At 38.9% G+C, this 22,198-nt stretch overlaps 1 protein-coding gene across 4 annotated transcripts in view; it reads right to left on the reverse strand.

The window, feature by feature from the left end:
- Positions 1–1,779: 1,779 nt before the first annotated feature.
- Positions 1,780–22,198, reverse strand: part of cdh24b (cadherin 24, type 2b) — a 116,977-nt gene continuing 96,558 nt past the window's right edge. For all 4 annotated transcript variants that reach the window (XM_077723994.1, XM_077723996.1, XM_077723993.1 and 1 more), the window contains 8 exons: positions 19,389–19,645; positions 17,962–18,098; positions 13,789–13,910; positions 12,959–13,076; positions 10,569–10,889; positions 8,875–9,082; positions 6,261–6,750; positions 1,780–4,770 (listed from right to left, as the gene is read on the reverse strand). In XM_077723994.1, the coding sequence (XP_077580120.1) occupies positions 3,790–4,770; positions 6,261–6,750; positions 8,875–9,082; positions 10,569–10,889; positions 12,959–13,076; positions 13,789–13,910; positions 17,962–18,098; positions 19,389–19,645 (2,634 nt within the window). In that variant the 3' untranslated portion in view covers positions 1,780–3,789. The remainder of the gene's footprint in view (positions 4,771–6,260; positions 6,751–8,874; positions 9,083–10,568; positions 10,890–12,958; positions 13,077–13,788; positions 13,911–17,961; positions 18,099–19,388; positions 19,646–22,198) is intronic.

Here is a 22,198-nt window from a genome sequence, read left to right on the forward strand (position 1 = left end):
TAACTACACGGATCTTTATTTGGGCAGGATGATTAAAGTAAAACTATTTTGAGGGGTATAAAATGTATCAAAACCATGCATTCATTCCCATTGAGGCATCAAAAGAGAATATAGTTCTATAAAACATTTTATGACATCAGTAATGAAATCATTATCTATCAGTACAGTAGATGTTTGTGTGTGTTTTTTTTTATAACTGATTGGAGTACAATCAAAGCCTTAGTGCGTAGATTTCCATTTGTGCCTATGGATGCATGAAGTATATATTTAAACATAACAAGACTCAATTACTAAAGAAGCGTGGAAACGAGAGGGAATGGTGAGGGAAATCTCATACAAAACTACTTAAATTTTAACAGTGTTTTCCTTTAGGGGTAAAAGGAGTTTCAATGTTTGAATGATTCATAGTTATCATTTAGAATAAAACAAACTAAAAAGTACTCCAGTGTATAATTGAAAAAAAAGCTTTTTTGTAACCCTTTACTTACAGCAGTAATATTCCCTGACCATCTCTATCCCTGTGAGGCTGACACGCTAACCATTCGGCCGCCGTGGCGTCTATATATTTATATATTTATCTATATAGAAATTCACACAGTGGTAGTTAGAGAATTGGCCTCACAGTTCTGGGTTTGATCCCAGGATGGTCCTCTCTGTGTTTGTGTGGCTTTTCTCCAGGTACTCCAGCTTCATCCCATATCCTAATAACATGCAGGGTCAGCTGGTTGAACAGTCTAAATTGCCCCTAGATGTGTGTATGTATGTATGTTTAATCTGGTGTATGTTTTGCCATACCTGGCTGCGCCTTTAAATGCGATGAGTCTTGTGTGTGTGTGTGTTAAATACACAAATAGCACTTGTTAGTGACACTGCGCCTTTAAATGCGGTGTGCCATATAGTCGTGAAAATACGGTATATATTTTCATCCTTAGGGTGATACATAGACCAGTGAATGAAATCAACACTTAATTCAACAGTGAATCAATGTACCCTAATATTTTTATCCCAACACAAAAGTTAACTTACACACATTGTTGTGGAGATTTTACGGCAGACCAGGCGAGCTGAGGAGAGTGGTTTCTGCAGACAATGAAGAGGTGTCGTGAGAAACAGGTTGTAGGGTTAGCTAAAGATTCTGTTTGAAGTTTACAAAACCATTCTTTCTAAACGGTTCACTTGCTACAGGAGTGGCTTCCATCCCCCTTTGTTTACAGAACAGTTGGTATACTCTGTTAGTCGACTGCAGTATCACCAAATTTTGGGAAGGGGCTACGAACACATTTTTATCCCACTTCTGACAGTAATATGTGGTTGTTGATTTTCTCAGTGGGTCCTAGATGATTATAATGGCACATTGATGACTTTTGAATCAAAACTCATTTGTTCTCAGTTTGCGCTCATGTTTTCAGCTCTTGTTTTCAGCTCTTGTTTTCAGCTCTTGTTTTCAGCTCTTGTTTTCAGCTCTTGTTTTCAGCTCTTGTTTTAAAAAAATATTTAACCTATTTCGGAAAAAATAACATAAAAATGACCTTACACAATCTTTAATTGAGCCTATTACTTGAAGGAACTTTCACTCCCAGAATTCTAGAAAGTCTCACATAATTAGGTGTTTTTTTTTTATATGACAAGCTTCTTAGCTTATGGGCATGCAAGAAAACATCCATCTATCAATTGCTTAACACCGCTCGTCTTGTCAAGGTTGCCGTGTGGTGGAGCCTGTTGCACACAGAGAGAAAACCATATACATGCATTCTCCATAAATTACACCAACTAGGGGCATTCACACAGGACTTTTAATTTTTTTGGGCAATAGGCATACAAGTTGACAGCTGGATTGACTTGGCTTGAATGCAGCAAAAGGACACAGTGCATTTTGGGACCGTAGCAACAAAAATCAAAAGTACAATGTGAATGCTCTAGGTAGCAGCATATAGATTTCAAATCTAGCGTTCTGTATTTTTTTAGCATGATAATTTTCTGTACCATTCATCTTCACAAGAGTCATGGTGGGGCATTGAAGCCTATCGCAACCAACCAATCAGAGAAGAAATATTGTGGTTAGAAGAGGGACTTCTGATATACTGTAGTCATTGACAAACACAGTGGAAAGAAATTATAATTGTTTAGACCACCTAATATAGGTAGGAATGTTTCCATAGCTTCTTTACTCAATTCTATACACTTGAATTTATGTGTAACACACCACACCCTGGCCTACTGACTGTTTGATCGCCACCAGTGGGATAATTTTTAGTAAGAATTCGAATTTGAAACAATAAAAGCAATTTGACAAAAATGAATTGGTTTTTACAATAATTTAGAGAGTTTAAGAGAAGTGGTTTACGTATTTATACAGTTACATCCACATCACATGGCACCAGATCTGGATAGCTGTGCGCCTGCATTGCAAAAGATCAGTGGTCTATACTGAATGAAACATTGACCCCCAAATTTGTCGGTGTTGCAACAGTGACTCAGCAAGGACACATATTTGCCGAGAAGCCGATAATGGTGCCGACCGAGCTACAAAATTCCAAAATCTACAAAGTGGGCTGTGCTGGTATGAAATTACACTTGTGGCATGTTTCATAACAGAACAGGATACAAAAGCCCAAAATAAAAATTCTGTTAGAACGATTGAAAACAAAAAAAACCTACCATCGATATGATGATATCAACCATTAAGCAACAGATATTTAACATTTACTGCTAGTAGCAATAGAAATTGAATATTCATTTTAAATAGGACACACAAAGAGAATGTATAACTTTACTTTGCATTCAATTGTAATGTGTTCCTCTTTGAGTCATGCCAATGACTGACTGGCACATTGAAATCAAGCTTGCATCCAAGTAGAGTTGGGATAGTCTGTACTTCTTGTTTTATTAAGTATAGTACTAATTTTGTGATCAGGACCACACTGTACAAGATTTTCCTTGGAACCGAACTCAGCGAGACCATAACATTTGCGGGTCAAGAAATACCACCAAGACAGATTGAGACAAGACAAACACTATTAAAATAAATTTAAAAAAGAAGACCAAGATACCTCAAAATGTTGTCTTGAGAATAACAATACTAGAGAGTGCTAATATTCTTAACACAAAACATATAACAAATTTTCCTAATTGCTTTTGGGAATTGATTCATGATGTTTCAATTCAAATAGGAAAGTTGATTTTAGATGCAAAGGATTTGATTTACAAGTGTTTTCTAGCTAAACTTGAAAGTCAAGGAAACGGTCTATTAGTTGTCTTTTAGCATCTTCATTTATCTGAATTAACATTTTTCTTGACCTCAGTCCTGTCTTTGTTCGGCATATATACAGATAGAAATATACTTTGCGGACAAAGGACAATCACAAGCTTATTCTTATTTACTTACCTTCTAAAAACATATTTTAAATGACAAACAGTTTTTCCTGCTGTATGTCATTTCACATGTGCACTGCAGATTCAATCATATATTGTTTATTTGGGTTGTTTTTCTGCGTACCAAGTTTTAACAACCAGTTGAAAGTCCCAGCAAAAGCATGCTCCTGCATTGTCTCAGTATTTGTGTTCAAGCGCTTTAACACTTATTGCTTTAAATTACATCAATCATTCCCTCCCCTTCCCTTGCTTTCTTCACCCTCCCTAGTCTCATTTTTCATTGTCTCTTTTTATTACGTTGCCTCTTCATCTTTCTCCCCTTGAACTTGTCTTCACATTCCTTTAGTTCTTGTATTCTTTTTATCATTTTCTTTCCTCAACTTCACGTTCTCCCCTTTACACCGATTTTCCTTTCTTTTATCCTTCTTCAATCGTTACTTTCGTTTCAACACCCTTTTCCTTTCTTCCCCTCCCTCTTTTATTTGAAAACCCTTTGTCGTCTTTGTCAGTGTCTTCAATTTTTTCATTCTCTTCTTTTTCCTTCGCTCGGTCTCGAAATAGTTGAGCTAACTTGTGGAACTGGGGGCCCCACTCTTCCAATCCCGCACCCCAGTCCTCCTTATCTGCTTCCTTCTCACCTTCACTCTCAAGTGAGCTTAGGGATCCAGCATGGGAACCACTGCCCTCCAGGCCATAGATCTGCACTGAGTCATATGGTGGTTGTGAGGGGTCAAATGTGACCTGGGCGAGACGTAGACGTAGAAATTCGCCCACCCTCAGAGCCAAAGGAGTACCTCCAGCTCCTGGGGCTGCTCTTGCTGCCTCAATACCTGGAACCCAACCAGGACCAATGCCTACCACTCCCCCATAAGCTCCTCTGGGCTGACCGTGGAAAGGCAATAACTGTGGTGTCATATCCATTCTTGCCAATACATAGCCACCCAAAGCCACTCGATCACACCAATCACCAATCAAACCAGGTGATTCTGGGTAAACAGATGGACGTGCAGTCAATGATATCCCACTGCCTTCTCTGTCTGGTCTTGCCACAGAAAAGCTGCTCCCCATCTGTAGTCCTCCTCTTTCCAAGCTGCCACGATATTCCTTCTGCCCACGTCCGTCCACTTGCATCAGAGTGGCGTAATTTCGACCATTTGTAGCCTTCTGTTGCACATCGGCGGAAATAGTCCCACTTTCATTTCCACTTCCAACGGCTCCTCCGCTGCAGTCTGAATCAGCACCTTTTGCAGATAAACCACTGCGTGAGCCTTTACGTCCTGCCATTGGGAGGGTGGCTGAATCGCAGACCCAACCTCCTACTCCATGACCTTGACCAATGATAGAGCCGGATCGTGTCAGGACAAGGTTATGCTCCCTTGGTAGTGTCTCCGACTGCACCTGTAAGGGATGAAGGTGAGCACAAATGGTTTCATTTTCAGATTGGGGTCGGGTTAAAATACTTTCAGGTGGAGTCACAAATTAACCAGGTTAGGTGGATAATTTGGGAAGGATGATACATATGGAGAAACAAGAGTAATAGCAATAGCAAATGAGAAGAAGGGAAGAGGTAGGAATTGAAACATACAGAAAAGATAGGCCAAAGTGAGAAAAGGCATAGATTTAGATTTATTATACTTACTGTAATTTACACTACACAGTGAAAGTGAGATGGCAAAGACTAAGATATAAATGAAGTAAATAGAAATTATGTGATGTTGCCTAATAAAAATAACAAAATATGATAGTAAAAAACACACAATTGCTTCACCTATCATTACATCTCAATTTTGTCTTCAGACTAAATATGATATGGACAGAGCTGAGAACAGAACAATGAGGTTAAATCCCAACCTAACTTGTTACAAATTGTTCCTCTTGTTTGTTTATTTTATCCAAAATTAATTGTTGAAACAATATAATCCATTAATAAATTTCAAATTCATGAGTTCTTTACTCAAAATCTCTGGATCTAGTAAGTCAAGATGATAAAAGATGACAAATATACATTCATTCATTTTATGTACTGCCTATCCTCACAAGGGTCACTGGGGTGCGATAGCCTATCCAAGCTGACTTCGGGCACCGTGGGGCCGACACCCTGAATTCGGCAGCAAATTGCAAGGAGACGGACAACCATTTGTCTTCACACTTATATCTAGCAACAATTTAGAGTTTTAAACCAACCTACACTGCATTTTTTCCAGGATGAGGGAGGAAACTAGAATACCTGGAGAAAACCGACACAAACCTGGTGAGAACATGCAAACATCACATAAGAAGGTCCGGACCTAGAATTGAACCATTGATCTGAATTGTATTGCTATACGTCATCGTTTTCTTTTTCTGTTTGGTATTAGTTTAACCATAATCTGTTTCTTATGAGTTTTGAGACTTTCATCCATTCAATAATTTTCTGAACCATTAATTCTCACAAGGCTCGTGGGGGTGCTGGAACCTATACCAGCTAACTATTGGGACCAGGCGGTTGACATCCTGAATCAGTGGCCGGCCAATCGCAGAGCACAAGGAGATAGACAACCACTCATACTTAGATTTTGAGGCAATTTAGTGTGAAACCAGCTTACTATGCATGCTTTCGGGATGTGGGAGGAAACCGAAGCACTCTGAGAAAACCTGAGCCCGGTCAGAACATGCAAACTCACACAGTGAGGACCCACCTAGAATCGAACCCGCGACCCCAGAACTGTGACGCACTAACCACCGACTAACCATCGACCAGCGGACTGCCCTAGTTTCGATGCATTTCAGGTCAATTCATGCTGGAAATTAAAAAATGACAGACAGTTCAGAAACATTTTCCTTGCAATGCAAAAACAAATTTTAAAAAGAAAAGTTTAAAAAGACTAGGGCTACTGTATAATGCTTACCCAGTCCATATCATGACTGCTGTGGATTTTGTCTTCACTGCTCTCCTCAGTACAGTTGCTCGATGTCCCCATTTTTCGACGTGTCTCCTGGCTGTCACTATTTCGAGGCGTTCCTTCATCTGATGTGCTTACACCACTCTGGGTTGCAGTCCCATCACGGCTGCCCGCATGGCTTCCCGTTCGGCTCCCTGTGCTGAGATCTGCTGGGGTGACATAAACAGTCCCAGGCTCCATCGAGCCAACCATTGCACCCTGGTTTTGGATCACCAGTGAGTGGTCCGGTTGACCTCCAGGAAAGCGGTATCCAAGCTCTGCCAGACCTGGTTGAAATATTTCGCCTGGTGTGCGGCGTAAAACTGGTAATGTGTGGCTACTGTAGCACACACGCCCGTAAAAGGGTCCTCCTGGCCCCGAGTAGTTGTGATCCACAATTTGATTTTGACCCCAACTTGAAGTACGACTTTTATCTTGGCAACGTTGAGTGTAGCGTCTGAAAAAAACAAAAACAAAACAGAAAACAATTCTAGTAACTCTCTTTTGGACTTTTGAATGGATTCAATCTAAAGAGTGGTGACTGAAATGAATTGCAATGTTTTGCATTTTTTTCAGTGGATTACATGAATAAGCCGAGTGGCTAGCACATCGGCCTCACAGTTCTGAGATCGTGGGTTCAATCCCAGGTGGGTTCCAACCTTCCTGTGAGAAATTTGCATGTTCTCCGGGTACTTGGGTTTCCTCCCCATGCCTTGCGATTGGCTGGCCACCAATTTATGGTGCCTATAGTTGGCTGGGATATTCTCCAGCACCCTGCAACACTTTTGAGGATAAGCGGCACGTGGTTAGTCCTTGGTTCAAATCCATGTCACATCCTGCTGTGTGGAGTTTGCATGTACTACACGAGCCTGCGTGGATTTCCCCCGGGTACTCCGGTTTCCTCCCACATTCCAAACACATGCATGTCAGGCTAATTGGACACTATATATTTCCCTTAGGTATGGGTGTGAGTGTGCATGGTTGTACGTCTCCTTGTTCCCTGTGATTGGCTGGCCACCAATTCAGGGTGCCCCCCGCCTCTGGCGCGGAGTCAGCTGGGATAAGCTTCAGCCCCCCCCCCACAACCCTAATGAGTATAAAGCGATGAGAGAAAAGTCACACCAGCCAAAGAATACACAATAAAGAGGAATCAAAAATGTACGGTAATCTCTCGAATACCGCAGATAATGTAGACAACACATGGCCGCGATAATAAAAAAAAAACGCAAAGTAGGATCACCCTTTTTATTACTACATACCACTGCCATATCTACGTTGTAAATCTCTTGTCTGACACCCTTGATTTATATGGATGGTTTCTTTTATCTAATGTGTATTGCATAAGTCACAGCAATAATAACAAAACATGGTTGATTTGGTCCTCTCGCAGAAACAAAAGCATGAATTGCTTGAAATTCCATTCAATTTTAGGGTGGGGGTTGTTCCTTGTTCTTTTTTGTAGAAATGGCAAAGGAATGAATCATTAAAATTTGATTAACTATAAGCAGCCTTCGTTCATTTTCTGGCATCTACAAAGCACTTGCATGATTTCACTGAAGCAAATCATTATACCAAAGGCAATTAAATGAACATCAAAAAGGCTAAAAACAAGTCATTGATGTAGCACAGCGAAAACAAGCTTTAACAAAATGAACATAACAATGTGGCTCATGAGGACTACTTGGTTTGATAGCACATATATGATGCCTGATATTAAGCTTGAATGTATGACTTGATCACGTCCAAAAGTGGATCAATCATTATACAAGTTGAGATTCAAGGTTCCCCACTATACAAGTAAATTATTCCTTTTCAGGCCTCCTTCTTTAGCATGAGAAAAAGTGACAGGTTACATCACTAGGCTTGTACATGATATTGTAACTTTTGGAAATGAATGGCTTGCCATCTGAGTCATACCATTTTCTATGTAATAAGGGAAAATTAACTCATAAATTGGGAATACTAACAGTAACCCCAGCTAATATACAACTAGTATTCGTGTTACGAACGAGTTTCATGAATTTTCTATTCTTTTGACTGCAATGGAGTTAGTCTTTTGTTTTCTATAGACAATTTTCCAGTGTGCATAGCCCACCACATGACGGAAGTATTATGGTGTTTTTTCAGACAGTGGGAACGGATTAATTTGTATTTAGTTATTTCCAATGGGAATAACTGCCACAGTTATTCTTTTCATTTCTGAAAAAGCCCATTGGGTGTTGTTAAAAGTAAAATTGATATCACTCCTCAAACCACTATTTGTAACCATGCAACACTGGAACAAATGAAACATAAAAAAAAACATCCTACTTTTTTAATGGATTTTATGTTATTTCATAAATAAACTTATAGAATCACTTCCAACCTTCCCAGTCCAAACGGATTGGACATATTCAAGAGAAAAACATAACCACAAGTAAACTAACTATTCGACTGGATAATTGTCATGGGACCTCGGTTTTTTTTGTAGCAGAAATTATCTCCTGTACTGTTCCATTTCTTACTCCAATTACTATGACTTGTTTTGAAAACCCATGATGGAATAAGCCAGTAGCCACAAGGACTACAATAAACAACTTACATGTTTCTGCTGTCCAGTGTGCGATAGCCATGTGACCTTGAGCTGTGGGGAGCACTCTGGAGTGCTGCGATGTCAAAGGCAGCAGTGTCTGCTTCTCCACCGCCCTCATCATCATATGTTATAATGTTCTCACGGACGTCATCATCCTCCAGTGGTGATAGTGAGTCCCGTTTCTGACGCCTCAATGACAATGACAGGGCACTCACCGCTAAGGTGTGATGGCAGAGGGAACAAAGAAAATCCAGTGGAAATTGTGGGTAGAAATTGAAAAAAAGAATGATGAAAAGCGTAAAAAAAGAAGTGATGGGGGAAATAAAATGAAGGAAGAGGAAAAGGGGTGGAGGCACATTAAGGTAGACAAAGAGGTGAGACAAAACAAATTCAGAAGAGGCCTTGGGTTAGAGGGCAGGTGTATCATATCAGCAGGCTGTAAGCCACCACTCTTATTTTACTTGGAGCTGCAGCCAGGCCAACAGAAGCTTTATTCTCCTGTGACCATGGATGTTCAAAACAGAATAAAATCTTACTGCAGTGCCTCGGATGCCCTATGATGTGAATAGATTCATTCAGTCATTTATTCATCTTGCATACCACCCATCCTCAAAAAGGTTGTGGGGGATACTGGAGTCTAACCCTGCTGTCTTAAGATAGACTACACCAGTGGTCTCAAACCAGTTCCACATAGGGCTGCAGTGGGTCCTGGTTTTTGTTCCAACTGATCCAGTGCCAACATTTTAACCAATCAGGTGTCTTTAAAGTAGCACCTGACTCTGATTAACTGATTGCACTTGCAAAAGGTATCCTTGTTGAGTTGGAATGAAAACCTGCACCCACTTCGGCCCTTTGAGGACCGGTTTGAGACCACTGGACTACACCCTGAACTGTTTGCCAGTCAGTCGTAGGGCACACATGAATAGATCTGTGTCTTAATATATCTGGAGAGGTATAGACCATAAAAAGGGCAAAAACACTAATGGCGTAAATGTCCAATGAAGAATATTTGCTATTATAGCAATAATTTCACTAAAGATTAGGGTTTAGCTTTATGCCAAACAATTCCATATATTTGAGTTGGTTTACTGTCTTAATACATTGAAAATCTCTGTGCATCACCATCATGCTTTATTGCATATTTATGTGAGTGAAAATGATTCAATCAGATTGGTAATGTTACTCTCAACAAGGCATCAGTAGGGATTTAACAGTGTAAATAGAAATGATAATGATCCTGGTTTTCAGCGGGCAGTTTTTGTTGTTGTTGTTTTTTAGTGCCTGGACATAATTCAATTGAACATTTGATGAATTCCTGCTCAGGTGAAAGTACCATTTCATTGTGCTGGTACCCAAAACATGAACTGAGAAAATCAAGACTAATCGTTATGTTATAAGTAATTAGGGCAAAATAACAATACCCTTCATGCAGCTGTGACTATGAAATAGTTATTACGCGACTTTCATATGGAAATTAAGCACGCTGGCAGTGGTTCAACAATAAATGTTCTTAAGTCTGTTTATTTGCCTTTTTAGATTCTGAAAAAAACGTATTTTTAGTCTTTTAGATTTAATATCATAACTCGAGCATCCATTGTCTTGATTTGCTTTGTAAAACTATTCACAATATAAAACCAGCATTTTTGTTTAAGTTACGGTTTCTAACAACCATTTTATTAAACTTTTATATAAATAACACTTACCCAATAGTGTTGCAATACACGCTAATATTGCCAGAAGAGCTGCAGTGCTGAGGCCAGGCGAAGGCAACGTAGAGTGCTGAGGGAGACATACTGCTTCTCGTTCCCAGTCCCATTCACCCTCAGCCTGTTTTCCCTTCTCCCTGTCACTGGTTTTTGCGCCTCCTCTTAGGCAGGGACAGACAGAGACCGTGGCAGTGCCGGTGCTGGTCAGGCCTGATGTACCATCCCGTAGAACTAGCGGCACATAGATTGTTAAGGTGGAAGATGGAGACCGGGACAGTGGCTGCAGCTGGGACATCAAGACCAAGCTTGCTGTGGGCCCTGCAGAGATATCATTAAGGTGACATTTCAAATAAGGGAAAGGTCATTTTTTTCAATACTTGCAGAATATAGAAATCTGACCATGACAATGTTTATTTATTCGGTTTAGTTTCTTCAAGGGATCAGCTGGGCAAATTACTTGTCCAAAACCGAATGATAAATGTAAACATTACATTTACCTCAACAATTTAAATGAGTTCTCATCTTAATCATCAAGTATATCCCAGCAGCAAGAATCTTGTTTAAGAATTTGAATATAAACTCAATTAATATTTGTATGTCATAGGGAAGAAAATAAATTTTTGTTCATGTGCTATTTGTCACTACAATAGTCCAAAAATAAACAGTTCAAACAAAAAGAATATCTATGAAAAGGGAAGGGTGGCCCAATGGCCTAGTAGTTAACATGTCAGCCTCACGGTTGTGAGATCGAGGGTTCGATCGCAGGTCTGGACGTTCCTGTGGTGAGTTTGCATGTTCTCCCTAGGTTTGCGTGGTTTCTTCCCACATCCCCAATAAACTATTGGTAGGCTGATAGAAAACTCTAAATTGCACCTAGGTATGAATGTGAGTGTGATTTGTTGTCTGTCTCTTTGTGCCCTACGATTGGCTGGTTACCAATTCAGGGTGTCTCCCGCCTGGTACCCCTAGTTCAGGGGTGGCCAACTCCGGCACCCCTCGCCACCCATGTGAAGAAAACGGCAAGGAAAATGAATGAATAAATGAAAAGGAGGATATTTAGGTTTTTTTGTTGAGCATTATTGATCACTGGTGTAACTTTCTGATTTTCTTGTGAAAATGGACAGTATGGAGAGACTATGATCCTTGTAGACAACAGAGCTTAATTTTAAAAGGAAATAAGTTTTATTTTGTGTGAATGCTAAACATCCTTACCAGGAATAAGGTATTGTGTGAATGTCATAAGGTCAGGTGTTAAGACACCATCCGCAAATATATATTTCTGCATAAAGCCTACAGTTTCGTCTGGCACGTTGCACACATTTTTGCCGGCATTAAAATTTGTGAGAGTGATTAGTATGCTTGAGAATACCTGCAACTCTGTGAATGCACCCTATCTTGTCTCAGCTGAAACTGATGTAATCTAGCCTTTAGACATGCACCACCTACAAACGCAACCGTACTGAAACTTTTAGCTCCCCTTTTCTCATTTTTCAGGTTTAGAAAATGCATTATCATATTTATAGATCATCTCATGCTGTTTGAGCTATTACTTTTCACAGCTGGAACCTTTATCAATCTACAAGTACCTTCTTGATCTTTGTCCACAAGAAAACCGGAGTTGGGAGAAAAAAAGATACAGCAATGACTTAATAATAAGGAAGTGCTTACTCAACACAAACTTCTCTTAGGCTTCAAATTACAGAATAATATAATATCATAAAAGATATACTACTTTTTATTGAATAGCATATTTTGTATCAGCATATACATCTTGGTTCAAGAAATGGAAATGCACAGTCCTCTTATTATTTGGCAAAAAATGCAACCAAGTCAGAGATCTTTATTCTACAATATAAATTTTGACCTAAATAATGTTCTAATGTTATCAAAACAACCGCAACTCAAAAGTCAAATGCCGACTTTAATTTTCAAAAAACTCTCCTTGACGCCAGACAAAAAAGATAAAAAACAAGTCCGAATATGTTTTTCTGTTTTCTTTACTACATTTGAATATTACAGTAAAGACCTACACTTATGAATATGGAAAAAATAAATGATCTCAAATTAAAGTAACCTTCAATAACATGATAGTGAAGGATGAAATTAGTGCAGCATGACAAACATGGACAATCTGTTACATGTCCCAGGAACTTTCTCTGTTGTTTATTAGCAGCATGTATTGACAGAAAGCAGGTAAATAATAAGATCAAGTGGACCAACAGAGGTGATATATGGATCTTAAGAATTAGAGTAGGTATGGTGATTGAAACTGAGAAAGAAAAAGAACCAAACTATAAGAGGACAATGTATGACAGGTATGGAAAAAGAAGCAGAATGAACAAATAATTGAAGATTAATCTAGTGATAAGGAAAGATTGAGTTCTTACCACCACTTTCCCTGACACTGAAGTTGAGGGCAGCCCGGGATTCGGGAGGGATGCTGAAATACACGGTGCTGTCGTTCCCTCCCTCATCTTTATCAATTGCCCGCAACACCTGCACCACCTGAAAGCCAATTATAAAGGGTCTGTTAGTGTGTATGGGGTGAGTTGTAAAAGCAGCTAGATGAGAAAGAAAGACTAATGAGAAAAACACATACGTATTGCTTTCAGGAAGAAATTAAACCATTAGCTGGCATCAGCGGAAATAAAAACAAGCCAAACAATTAGTATATCAGCACATGTGCATTAAGTATAATACACCAAATAAATTTCTGTCTATCTTGAATGACCTTGTATATAAAGACTGCTATATGACTTTCCGTTTGATAAAAAAAAAAGCTCTAGTCTATAGTGGCAGTGGTAGCAAAATGAATCCACAGATATCTTACATCAGCCTAAGATGATGGGAAATTTCCTTTTTAATGTAACAGTAGTCATTACTATGCAAGGTTTGCATTCCTTCTGATGTTGATAGCATACCCCTGGCTTTGTGAGTAAGCATTAAGCATGACAGTACTGAGGTACCAGTTTCTGTTTGTGAATATTAGATGGTGTTGTGACTAACAACTTGTCAAACAGGGAGATGTGCTTAAATCTCATTGCATTTGAGGATGTAAGACTTTTTGTTTTCTTGGACCCTTACCACGAATCAGTCATAAAAGAAATATATGTATTCATTCATTCATGCTCTGACCCGCCTATCCATGAATGCACTATTCCAATACTGTTGTTAATATTTGAAGTACTGTGTAAAATACCATGTAGGACATATTTACCTTTCCAATGGTGGATGAGTCGCATATGGCTGTTGTGTATTGTCTGTCCAGCTCAGGAGCATTGTCATTCAAGTCTAATGTCTCTATTGCAATTACAACTCGGGACACCTGGCTGGGGTTGTCTGAAAGAGATATTAGAAAACAGATTGTTTACAACATAACGTTTACATGATCAGTTACAAGTATAAAATTATACGAACTCAATTTGCACTTGCATTAAACATACATGTGAATGTACACAAGGTGATAGGCACACTCCAAATAATAGGCTCAAGTGTACTCATGGGTAAACTCAACCATTTTGATGTTAATCCAATTCTTAGCACTCAGATCCTATTAGTGAGTTTGTTGAATCTAAAGTCTGATTTGGCTGATGATGTCCTGTTTAAGTCCTCAGCTGGAAAAAAAAATGACGTTTTCCACTGCACATGACAAAAATAATACTATCTATTTCTGAGGTAGAACAGCCTGAATTGTGTGTGTGGAGAAAATGCAGAACATAGCCTTGCATCTGCACGGAGTTACACAGAGTGTCGTTTAAATGGATTAGCAAAGGGTCTTCCATAACTTTCACATGGATGGACACACTTGAACGCGCTCTCACAGCCTCGCTTGAATTGTGTGAGGTCCCATTCATTGCTCAAAATTCACTCCTTTTCGACGAGTTAGAACACAATTCTGGCTGTTCAACACTATCTAGCCACACACAAAAAAACAGCTCTCTCTTATTCACTTACACGCACAAACGATCATGGCCACTTGATTAGTATTACCCATTCTTGAAAACAACTCCTAGTGTATCGTTATGCTATCAGGAGTGAACTGCTTGCCTTTGGCTATCCAGACAACTGCTGTCTGTGCTCATGTCATCACTCCCTCCAATAGTTTGTTTATTGGAAGAGGCTACTTATTGACGAAAGAAACTTCTATGACAGAAAAAAACACCGCCACTGCCACTATAATTAAAGCAAAATGTAAGTTTATCCATGGCAAAACATATTGACAAAGAAAACGACTAAATCAGATTATCACTTTTTCCTTTCTTGTCATGTCTGGAAGTGATAGTATATGCCTGTTGGTATAATGCAGTAGTCCCCAACTACCAGTCTGCAAGCCACTCCATGCTTGTCCGTCAGAGAAACAATATTAACCTTTTCAAACTCATGCACCCGAGGCACCCTCGACACTTGAGTGTATAGAGATCATGAACCAATGCCACACTGCACATAAGGTGTTCCAGATGACAAAGACTCCAAATCAATCTCAACATAAATATAAACCACTCACTTCGGCGGGATACCGCCTAATTTGTCAACACTGCTACATCTGTACATGCACACACTCAATCATGTGCATTTCATAGGACAAAATAAATGTTACAGCTTGAAAATAGGACTGCTGAGTTGATTTTGTCAATATTGCAACCTTTATTTTGCATTTGATGAGGTGTGCACTAACTCCTATTTCTGACAACATTGCACTTTTCTATTCTTTTATAACAACAAGAGGTGCACCTAGAGTGACCTCGGAAACCACCATCTCACAAACAATAATTGAATTGAATGTTTTTATTGTCATTATAGTATAATGAGATGTAATTCTTCACCACAAGGTGGACAAATAACAGCAACAAACAAACTTCAATTGTACGCAGAGATACAAATAATATGGACAGAACAAACACAAGATGTGTTAAATTTTGGGATTGCATATGAAGCCTCTTATTTCATCTGATTTAATTTTCTGAACTGCTTTATCCTCATTAGGGTAACAAGGGATGCTGGAGCCTATCCCAGCTGACACCGGGCCAGAGGTAGGGACACCCTGAATCGGTGGCCAGCTAATCGCAGTGTCCAATCAGCCTACCATGAATTTTCGGGGAATTTGGGAGGAAATCGGAGAACCTGGAGGACACCCTCGCAGGCCCAGAGAGAACATGCAAACTCCACACCGGTAGATGTGACCTGGATTTTGACCCAGGACCCCAGAGCTGTGAAGCCAATACACTAACCACTCGCTCCACTGGGCCACCCGCATGTGAAGCCAAGGAAAACAAATAATCTCTGAAATAAAGATGAGATTTTTTCAATTTATTTTTACTACTGCACTTTTGGGCTGCATTGTTGTCAATTACCAAGTCATTGTTAAAAAAAACGTTTTGCTAGCAAACTATCATTTGTCACCTGGTCAAAGCAATCGTCATTAAAATAAATGAATGTGGGGGCAGCATGCAAAAAGAGTCAATTGACAAACAGCAAATTAAGATTAAAAACGTTTTTCTTTTTTAAAAAGAGAAAGACTACGGGTTGTGGCTCAGATAAATCCAATCTATCAAATGCATTAAAGTATTTCCTGGGGTGTTAGTGAGACTTTAATGATCCATCTATTCCCTGCCCGAAGTGTACATGATAACATTTCTCACTTTTCAAAGTTCAGATTTCATAGACAGTTGATTTATAATTTCAGTATAATTACATGTTTCAATGTCCCCACCCAAATATCCCCACTGTGGAGGAATAAAAATGCTGATTAAGAGATGAAAACTTTTTTATCTAATCTATTTAAATTGACCCTAGTAAAACATTCCCCAAAGTCAGAAACCAGAAAAGTTTATGCAAATTAACACTATACAATTACTCACAACAGTGCAGGATGATTACCATTTATTAATTCACTCATGTCTAAATGAAAGCATATTTTCAGCTTTCTTTCTTTGGGAATTTGTTGTAATAAAATGCAATGCAAATAGAAGTGCTAATGCATTATTGCAAAGGCAATGGCTGGAATAATGAGATTCCACATGAAATGCACAAAATAAATGCTGTACATGTCACTCACGTCCTTATATTGGTTTGTGTGTGTGTGTGTGTGTGTATGTGTGTGTGTGTGTGTGTGTGTGTGTGTGTGTGTCTCTCATTAATTGTGTTATAGTGGAGAGTGAGTTTTAGTTATGTCTACCAGGCCGGATAAATGTTTTCTTCATCTGCTATTTTTTGCCATAGACTAATCAAATTCCCCTCTTGATTACTTTGCTGAGCTGTCCAAGGTTTGACATAATACTAAGATGTTTTTTTTTTTTTTTGGCGCTGTGGCGGTTGGACAATCTAATGTTATTCACAGACGAGTGCCTAAAACCCATGCAAATTAAAGTACTTCTCATCATTGCTTTCTTTTGCATGTTTACTTTTTCTTTTCAGGTTGAATGTATGGCCTAATCATATTGTACCTTAGGGGTGTTGGGGGGAAAATACACTACCCTTAAGTTAAACTTATCCACAAAATATATAGGATTTGTCTTTTGGCAAACTTTAATCAGAATTTTACACACTTTAAACATCCACTGTTGATTGGACATAGAGGTCAGCAGTGTTAAATGATGGATTGATCACGGGCAGCGTAGATCGATGTGTATGTATGGGTTGGTTTGGATTGGATTGGATAACTTTATTCATCCCGTATTGGGGAAATTTCATTATGAGAGTAGCAAGAAGGGGGGAATGCAGATACAGAAAAAAAAAACACATAGTAACAAGTTATACAGTACAGCCGCAAAGGCCGCAGAACAACACAGCAAAAGTACAAAGCAAAGCAAAGTGAATGGGATCATTAGGAATCACCAAATCAAATCATGGAGACAGAAAAGCAGCAAAACCACAAAACTAACAAGACTGGACGGAGCTACCGCCACCGGCTGCCACTTAAGCGGCGCCATCTAATTTGCGATAGCAAAAACGGATACAGACTCAAGAAAAAGACGTTGTAAAGTTGGATAAAACTGAAACCACAAACAGAAAGGCTTCCACAAGATGTATATGTCTATATGCGTATATGTGTATATGTATATATATATATATATATATATATATATATATATATATATATATATATATATATATATATATATATATATATATATATATATATATATATATATATATATATATATTTCAGCAACACGCTTATTTATTTATTTATATATGTATTACCTGATTTACTACCTATTTATTTATGTCTGTGTCTGTATTATCACCCTCTTGCTAATGTGAGAATGAAATTTCCCGAATATGGGCTGAATAAAGATATCTAATCTAAAAAATAAAAAAAGAAAGTTCAATAGAACATGCTCTCATGATGTTGTCATCGTTAAGTGACAGGCAAAGAACGACTTCTAACCTCTCTGTGTGCCGATGACAGTAATGTTGTGCCAGTGCTCGCGTTCCCGATCTAGTTCCATGGCTGTAGTGATGAGCCCAGAATCTGGGGTGATATGAAATAGAGCCTCTGGGTCTGACTGAGGATCAATGGAAAACCTGAAAAAAAGAGACAAAGAAAAACTCTTCTGAGAGAAGAAAGGTGAAGTAAGGTGCAAGAAAAAAGGGAGCATAGAGAAGTAAAGTACAATAATAATAATAAAAAGATGCTGTGGGGAAGATTGGAAAACAAGCACTGTGGAAGAAGAAAACAGGGCACCAGTGTGCATGGGAGTGATAAGACAAAGTCTGAATTTTTAAATGGCCAAAGAATTATTATGAGGAGATTATCAAAGCTGATATGGACTCTTTTGAAATGCTACAGATCATATGAATAACTCTTTTGGTACATCAACCATCACTTTTTTTCTCCATACACTCACTATTAGCATTTTGCCTTAGATAATTGGGGCAAAATTAGTTTTTGTTACTGTCAAATAATTATCAACTCCATCAGGACAAACTGTTAACTTGTGCTAAACCCTGATCTACAAAAGTGTCTTAATAAATGTTGATTGTTTTTTTTTCTTTTTCTGATAAGTTAATAAAGTAATGTTAAGTTGTTTTGTTGCGAAAAAGAACATACCTAAAATATGAATCTGTGGAAATATATTGCTTTTTCTTAAATGCAGAGAGAAATACATGTGTGTATATTGAAAGCAGCCCCCCGGATAATTTAGTGGTTAACTCAACTGAATTCAGTGTGAGCAAGCATGGGAACGATTTTCACTTTTTGCAGTACGATTGTGAGTGCTGGCAAGCAGTCTAGGCTGTAGTTCGCCTTTAGCCCGAGGTAGGCAGGGATAAGCTCCGGCAACCCTTGCAAGGATGCGCAGTACGGATGATGAATTAATGAATACGTTGACCTGTGTGTTTAATCCTTTAGGCAACAAAATTGTTGATCATCTGCTATATACATATAGACTTTTTGCTAAGTATTAGGAAAAAGATTATCATGTGTATATATTCTATATTACTATTATTATTTTTAATGGAAATAAATGAAATTCACCGTTATACCCACATTTGAGAAAAATCCTTTAGGCAACAAAATTGTTGATGCTCTGCTATTTACATATAGACTTTTTGCTAAATATTAAGAACAATATTATTGTCTGTATATATTCTATATTACTATTATTATTATTATTAATGGAAATAAATGAAATTCATCATATACACATTTGGGAAATATAATTTTTGGAAAAATGTTTTATATATGTATTTGTAAAATAAACCATTAGAATGTTACCCAATTGAGTAATAACTTAAAGAGCATGAGACTTTTTATTTTATTTACCCATAGTTAATAGAAGCAATCTACTATCTGGATAGGAGATTTGAATATACCTGATGTTATTAGTCAGACCAGTGTCTGGGTCGACAGCACTGACTCGGCCAACAGTGCAGGCTGGAGGGCAGTTTTCTGAAACATCCATGTGGTATCTTGTCCTAGAAAACCTTGGAGGTTCATCTGCATCCAGAACAGCTACTCTGATTGAAGCTCGGTCTTTAATCGCCCCTCTACGCAAGAAGCGGGGGTCCACAGTTGGGTTGAGAACCTCCACAGAGAAAGAGTAGGAACTTCTGCTTTCGTAGTCTACAGCCTGGAAAGAAAATGATTGTGTTGAGACTTTTTTTTCCATTTTCTGAACCACTTATCCTCACAGAGGTTGTGGGGCATGCTGGAGCCAACTATGGGCACCAGACAGGGGACACTCTGAATGAGTGGCCAGCCAATCGCAGGGCACACAGAGATGGACAACTATTCATGCTCACACTCATACCTAGAGGCAATTTAGAGTGTTCAACCAGCCAAAAATGCATGTTTTTTTGAATGTGGAAGTAAACCAGAGTACCGGAGAAAACCCACAAAAATCCGAAGAGAACATGCAAAATCCACACAGTGATGACCCATCAGCGTTACGAACCCCAGAACTGTGAGAAAAATAAAATAATTACTGGGAGACAACAACACAAAAGTAAATCAGCTTAAGACTGGACATTCTGTTACTCTGATGTAAAGTGATTAAGATGCATTATGGCTTTATACGACTGAAAATAATACATGCGGAATTTGATATAATATTACATTAATACACACAAGACAGTGTAAAAAAACAGATTTATAAGACTTAATGCAACTTTAGATAGCAGGTATTGTAATGATCAAATAATATAAGAAACAAAACTGGTCCATAAAGCCGTTAAACCATCTGGATTTTTAAAAGCGCATATAAAAATAGAAGATCGTTGGTGTTATGTGGGAGGTATGCGGGTAGGTGGTATTAATGCAGAAAGCTATGTGCATGGTATGGAGCTGTATGTGTCATTCAAGTGAGGTCTTTTTCATGAATGTCCATGCCTTTAAAGCTAGACAAAGCCAAGCCTCATTCTACAAGTGTCATGCCATATGACTTGTAACAAACAGTGCAAATGGTCCGCTGTAAAACCAAGAGTCTTATTAAACCTAAGGAGATGAGTATATGAGCCCTGTTTTCTTAACAGATGCTTGAAATCACATAACGAAAATTAAACAGAAATTGTATTTTTATTTATTTTGTAGAAAAAAATACATTTGATTCTAATGTGTTTTTGTTTTTTTAAAGAGCATCATACATTCATTCACTCTTCTTTGCTCAAGGTCTCTGTTCTTCTGTATCTCTCTCATTACACTGAAATGCAATGAGATTCCAATTCAAAACTACAGACTAAGACATTAGGGTGACCCGGTGGCGCAAATGGTTAGCGCGTCGGCCTCATTGGGTTCTAATCCAGGTTCTGTCCATCTGTGTGGAGTTTGCATGTTGCTTTAGTTTCATCCGGGTGCTGCGATTTCCTTCCACATTCCAAAAACATGCATTGTAGGCGGATTGGACACTCTAAATTGCCCCAAGGTATGGGTGTGAGTGTGCACGGTTGTCCGTCTCCTTGTGCCCTTGGCTGGTCACCGATTCAGGGTGTCCCCCGCCTCTAGCTCGTAGACAGTTGGGATTGGCTCCAGCACCCCCGCGACCATAATGAAGAAAAAGCGGTTCAGAAAATGAGATGAGACAAATACATTGGTCGCTCTCTTCTTGTATGCCATCTTCTTGTGAGAAAATACAGATAATCCTGGGCTCGTTGCTGGTGTGTGACCAAGGATTAGCCAGCCGTTTTAAGGATAAGAATATGGAAATAATAACCACAAACTGACACATGCAAAGATTGCCTGTCCTTAAAGTACATAGCAAGATTCTGTAGGTGCATAAACAGCAGGATTGCAAACCCTTCTCAAAATCGTATAATGATTCACGTTGATTAAAATTGCTTTATAGTCGTGGTTTACTATTTTGTCCTGTCTACACCTATTCAGTCTATCATACCCGAGTGCCCACACCCGTGTGTCAATAGACCTAGTCTGTAAGTACCCCTCTTGCCCATTGTCTTTTACTAGTGAATCACCTATGGTCAAGGAACTCCGAATCTGTGACTACATAAAGGCCTGCCCTATGTTTTTGTCTTTTGTCCGGGCTCGTGATGATTTTTTGGTGCCAGATTATTTTTTGTTGTAATTTGGAGTTGACCTGTGGACTTGTGCCAGGCTAATAAACATTTGAACATGGCATGCCCGTCATCATTGTCTTTTGCATTTGACAGAACGCACTGGCCATAATGGATTCAGCCGAGAACGAAAACCTAAGAGGCGCCATTGAGGCCAAAGCAGTCAAACATCTCAATATACTACGGCTGGCGGTTAAATAGCTGGTCGAGGATCAGCACATGGACAAAAGAGTTTGTTTTCCATGTCTCAGTGTGGATATTGGGAAACCTGTGGCAGGGAAAGTTCAGTGTGGCCGAATACGCAATCCATTTTCAGGCTGCAGTGGAACTCCATCCGTTGAAGCCTCCGCGAGTATATTTAAGAGATCTCAGTAGAGCTGGATTCCATGGAGGTTTTGGCTTCGTGCTAGGTTTTTCTTCTCCGTAAATTAGTGAATGAGCGGCATCGCACCACAATGCCCATCTTTCATCATCAATTGATGCGAAACCACCCACCATCCCATCCAAGGAGCCAATGCAAAATCAGCTGACCCAGTCAGAGACAATTGTATCTGCGACAGAAGTGTTGCTTCTACTGTAGAGAGGATTGACATCTGAATGCATCCTTGTAAGAAAGC

Source organism: Stigmatopora nigra, chromosome 9 (assembly GCF_051989575.1).
Source record: "Stigmatopora nigra isolate UIUO_SnigA chromosome 9, RoL_Snig_1.1, whole genome shotgun sequence".
Lineage (NCBI taxonomy): Eukaryota > Metazoa > Chordata > Actinopteri > Syngnathiformes > Syngnathidae > Stigmatopora > Stigmatopora nigra.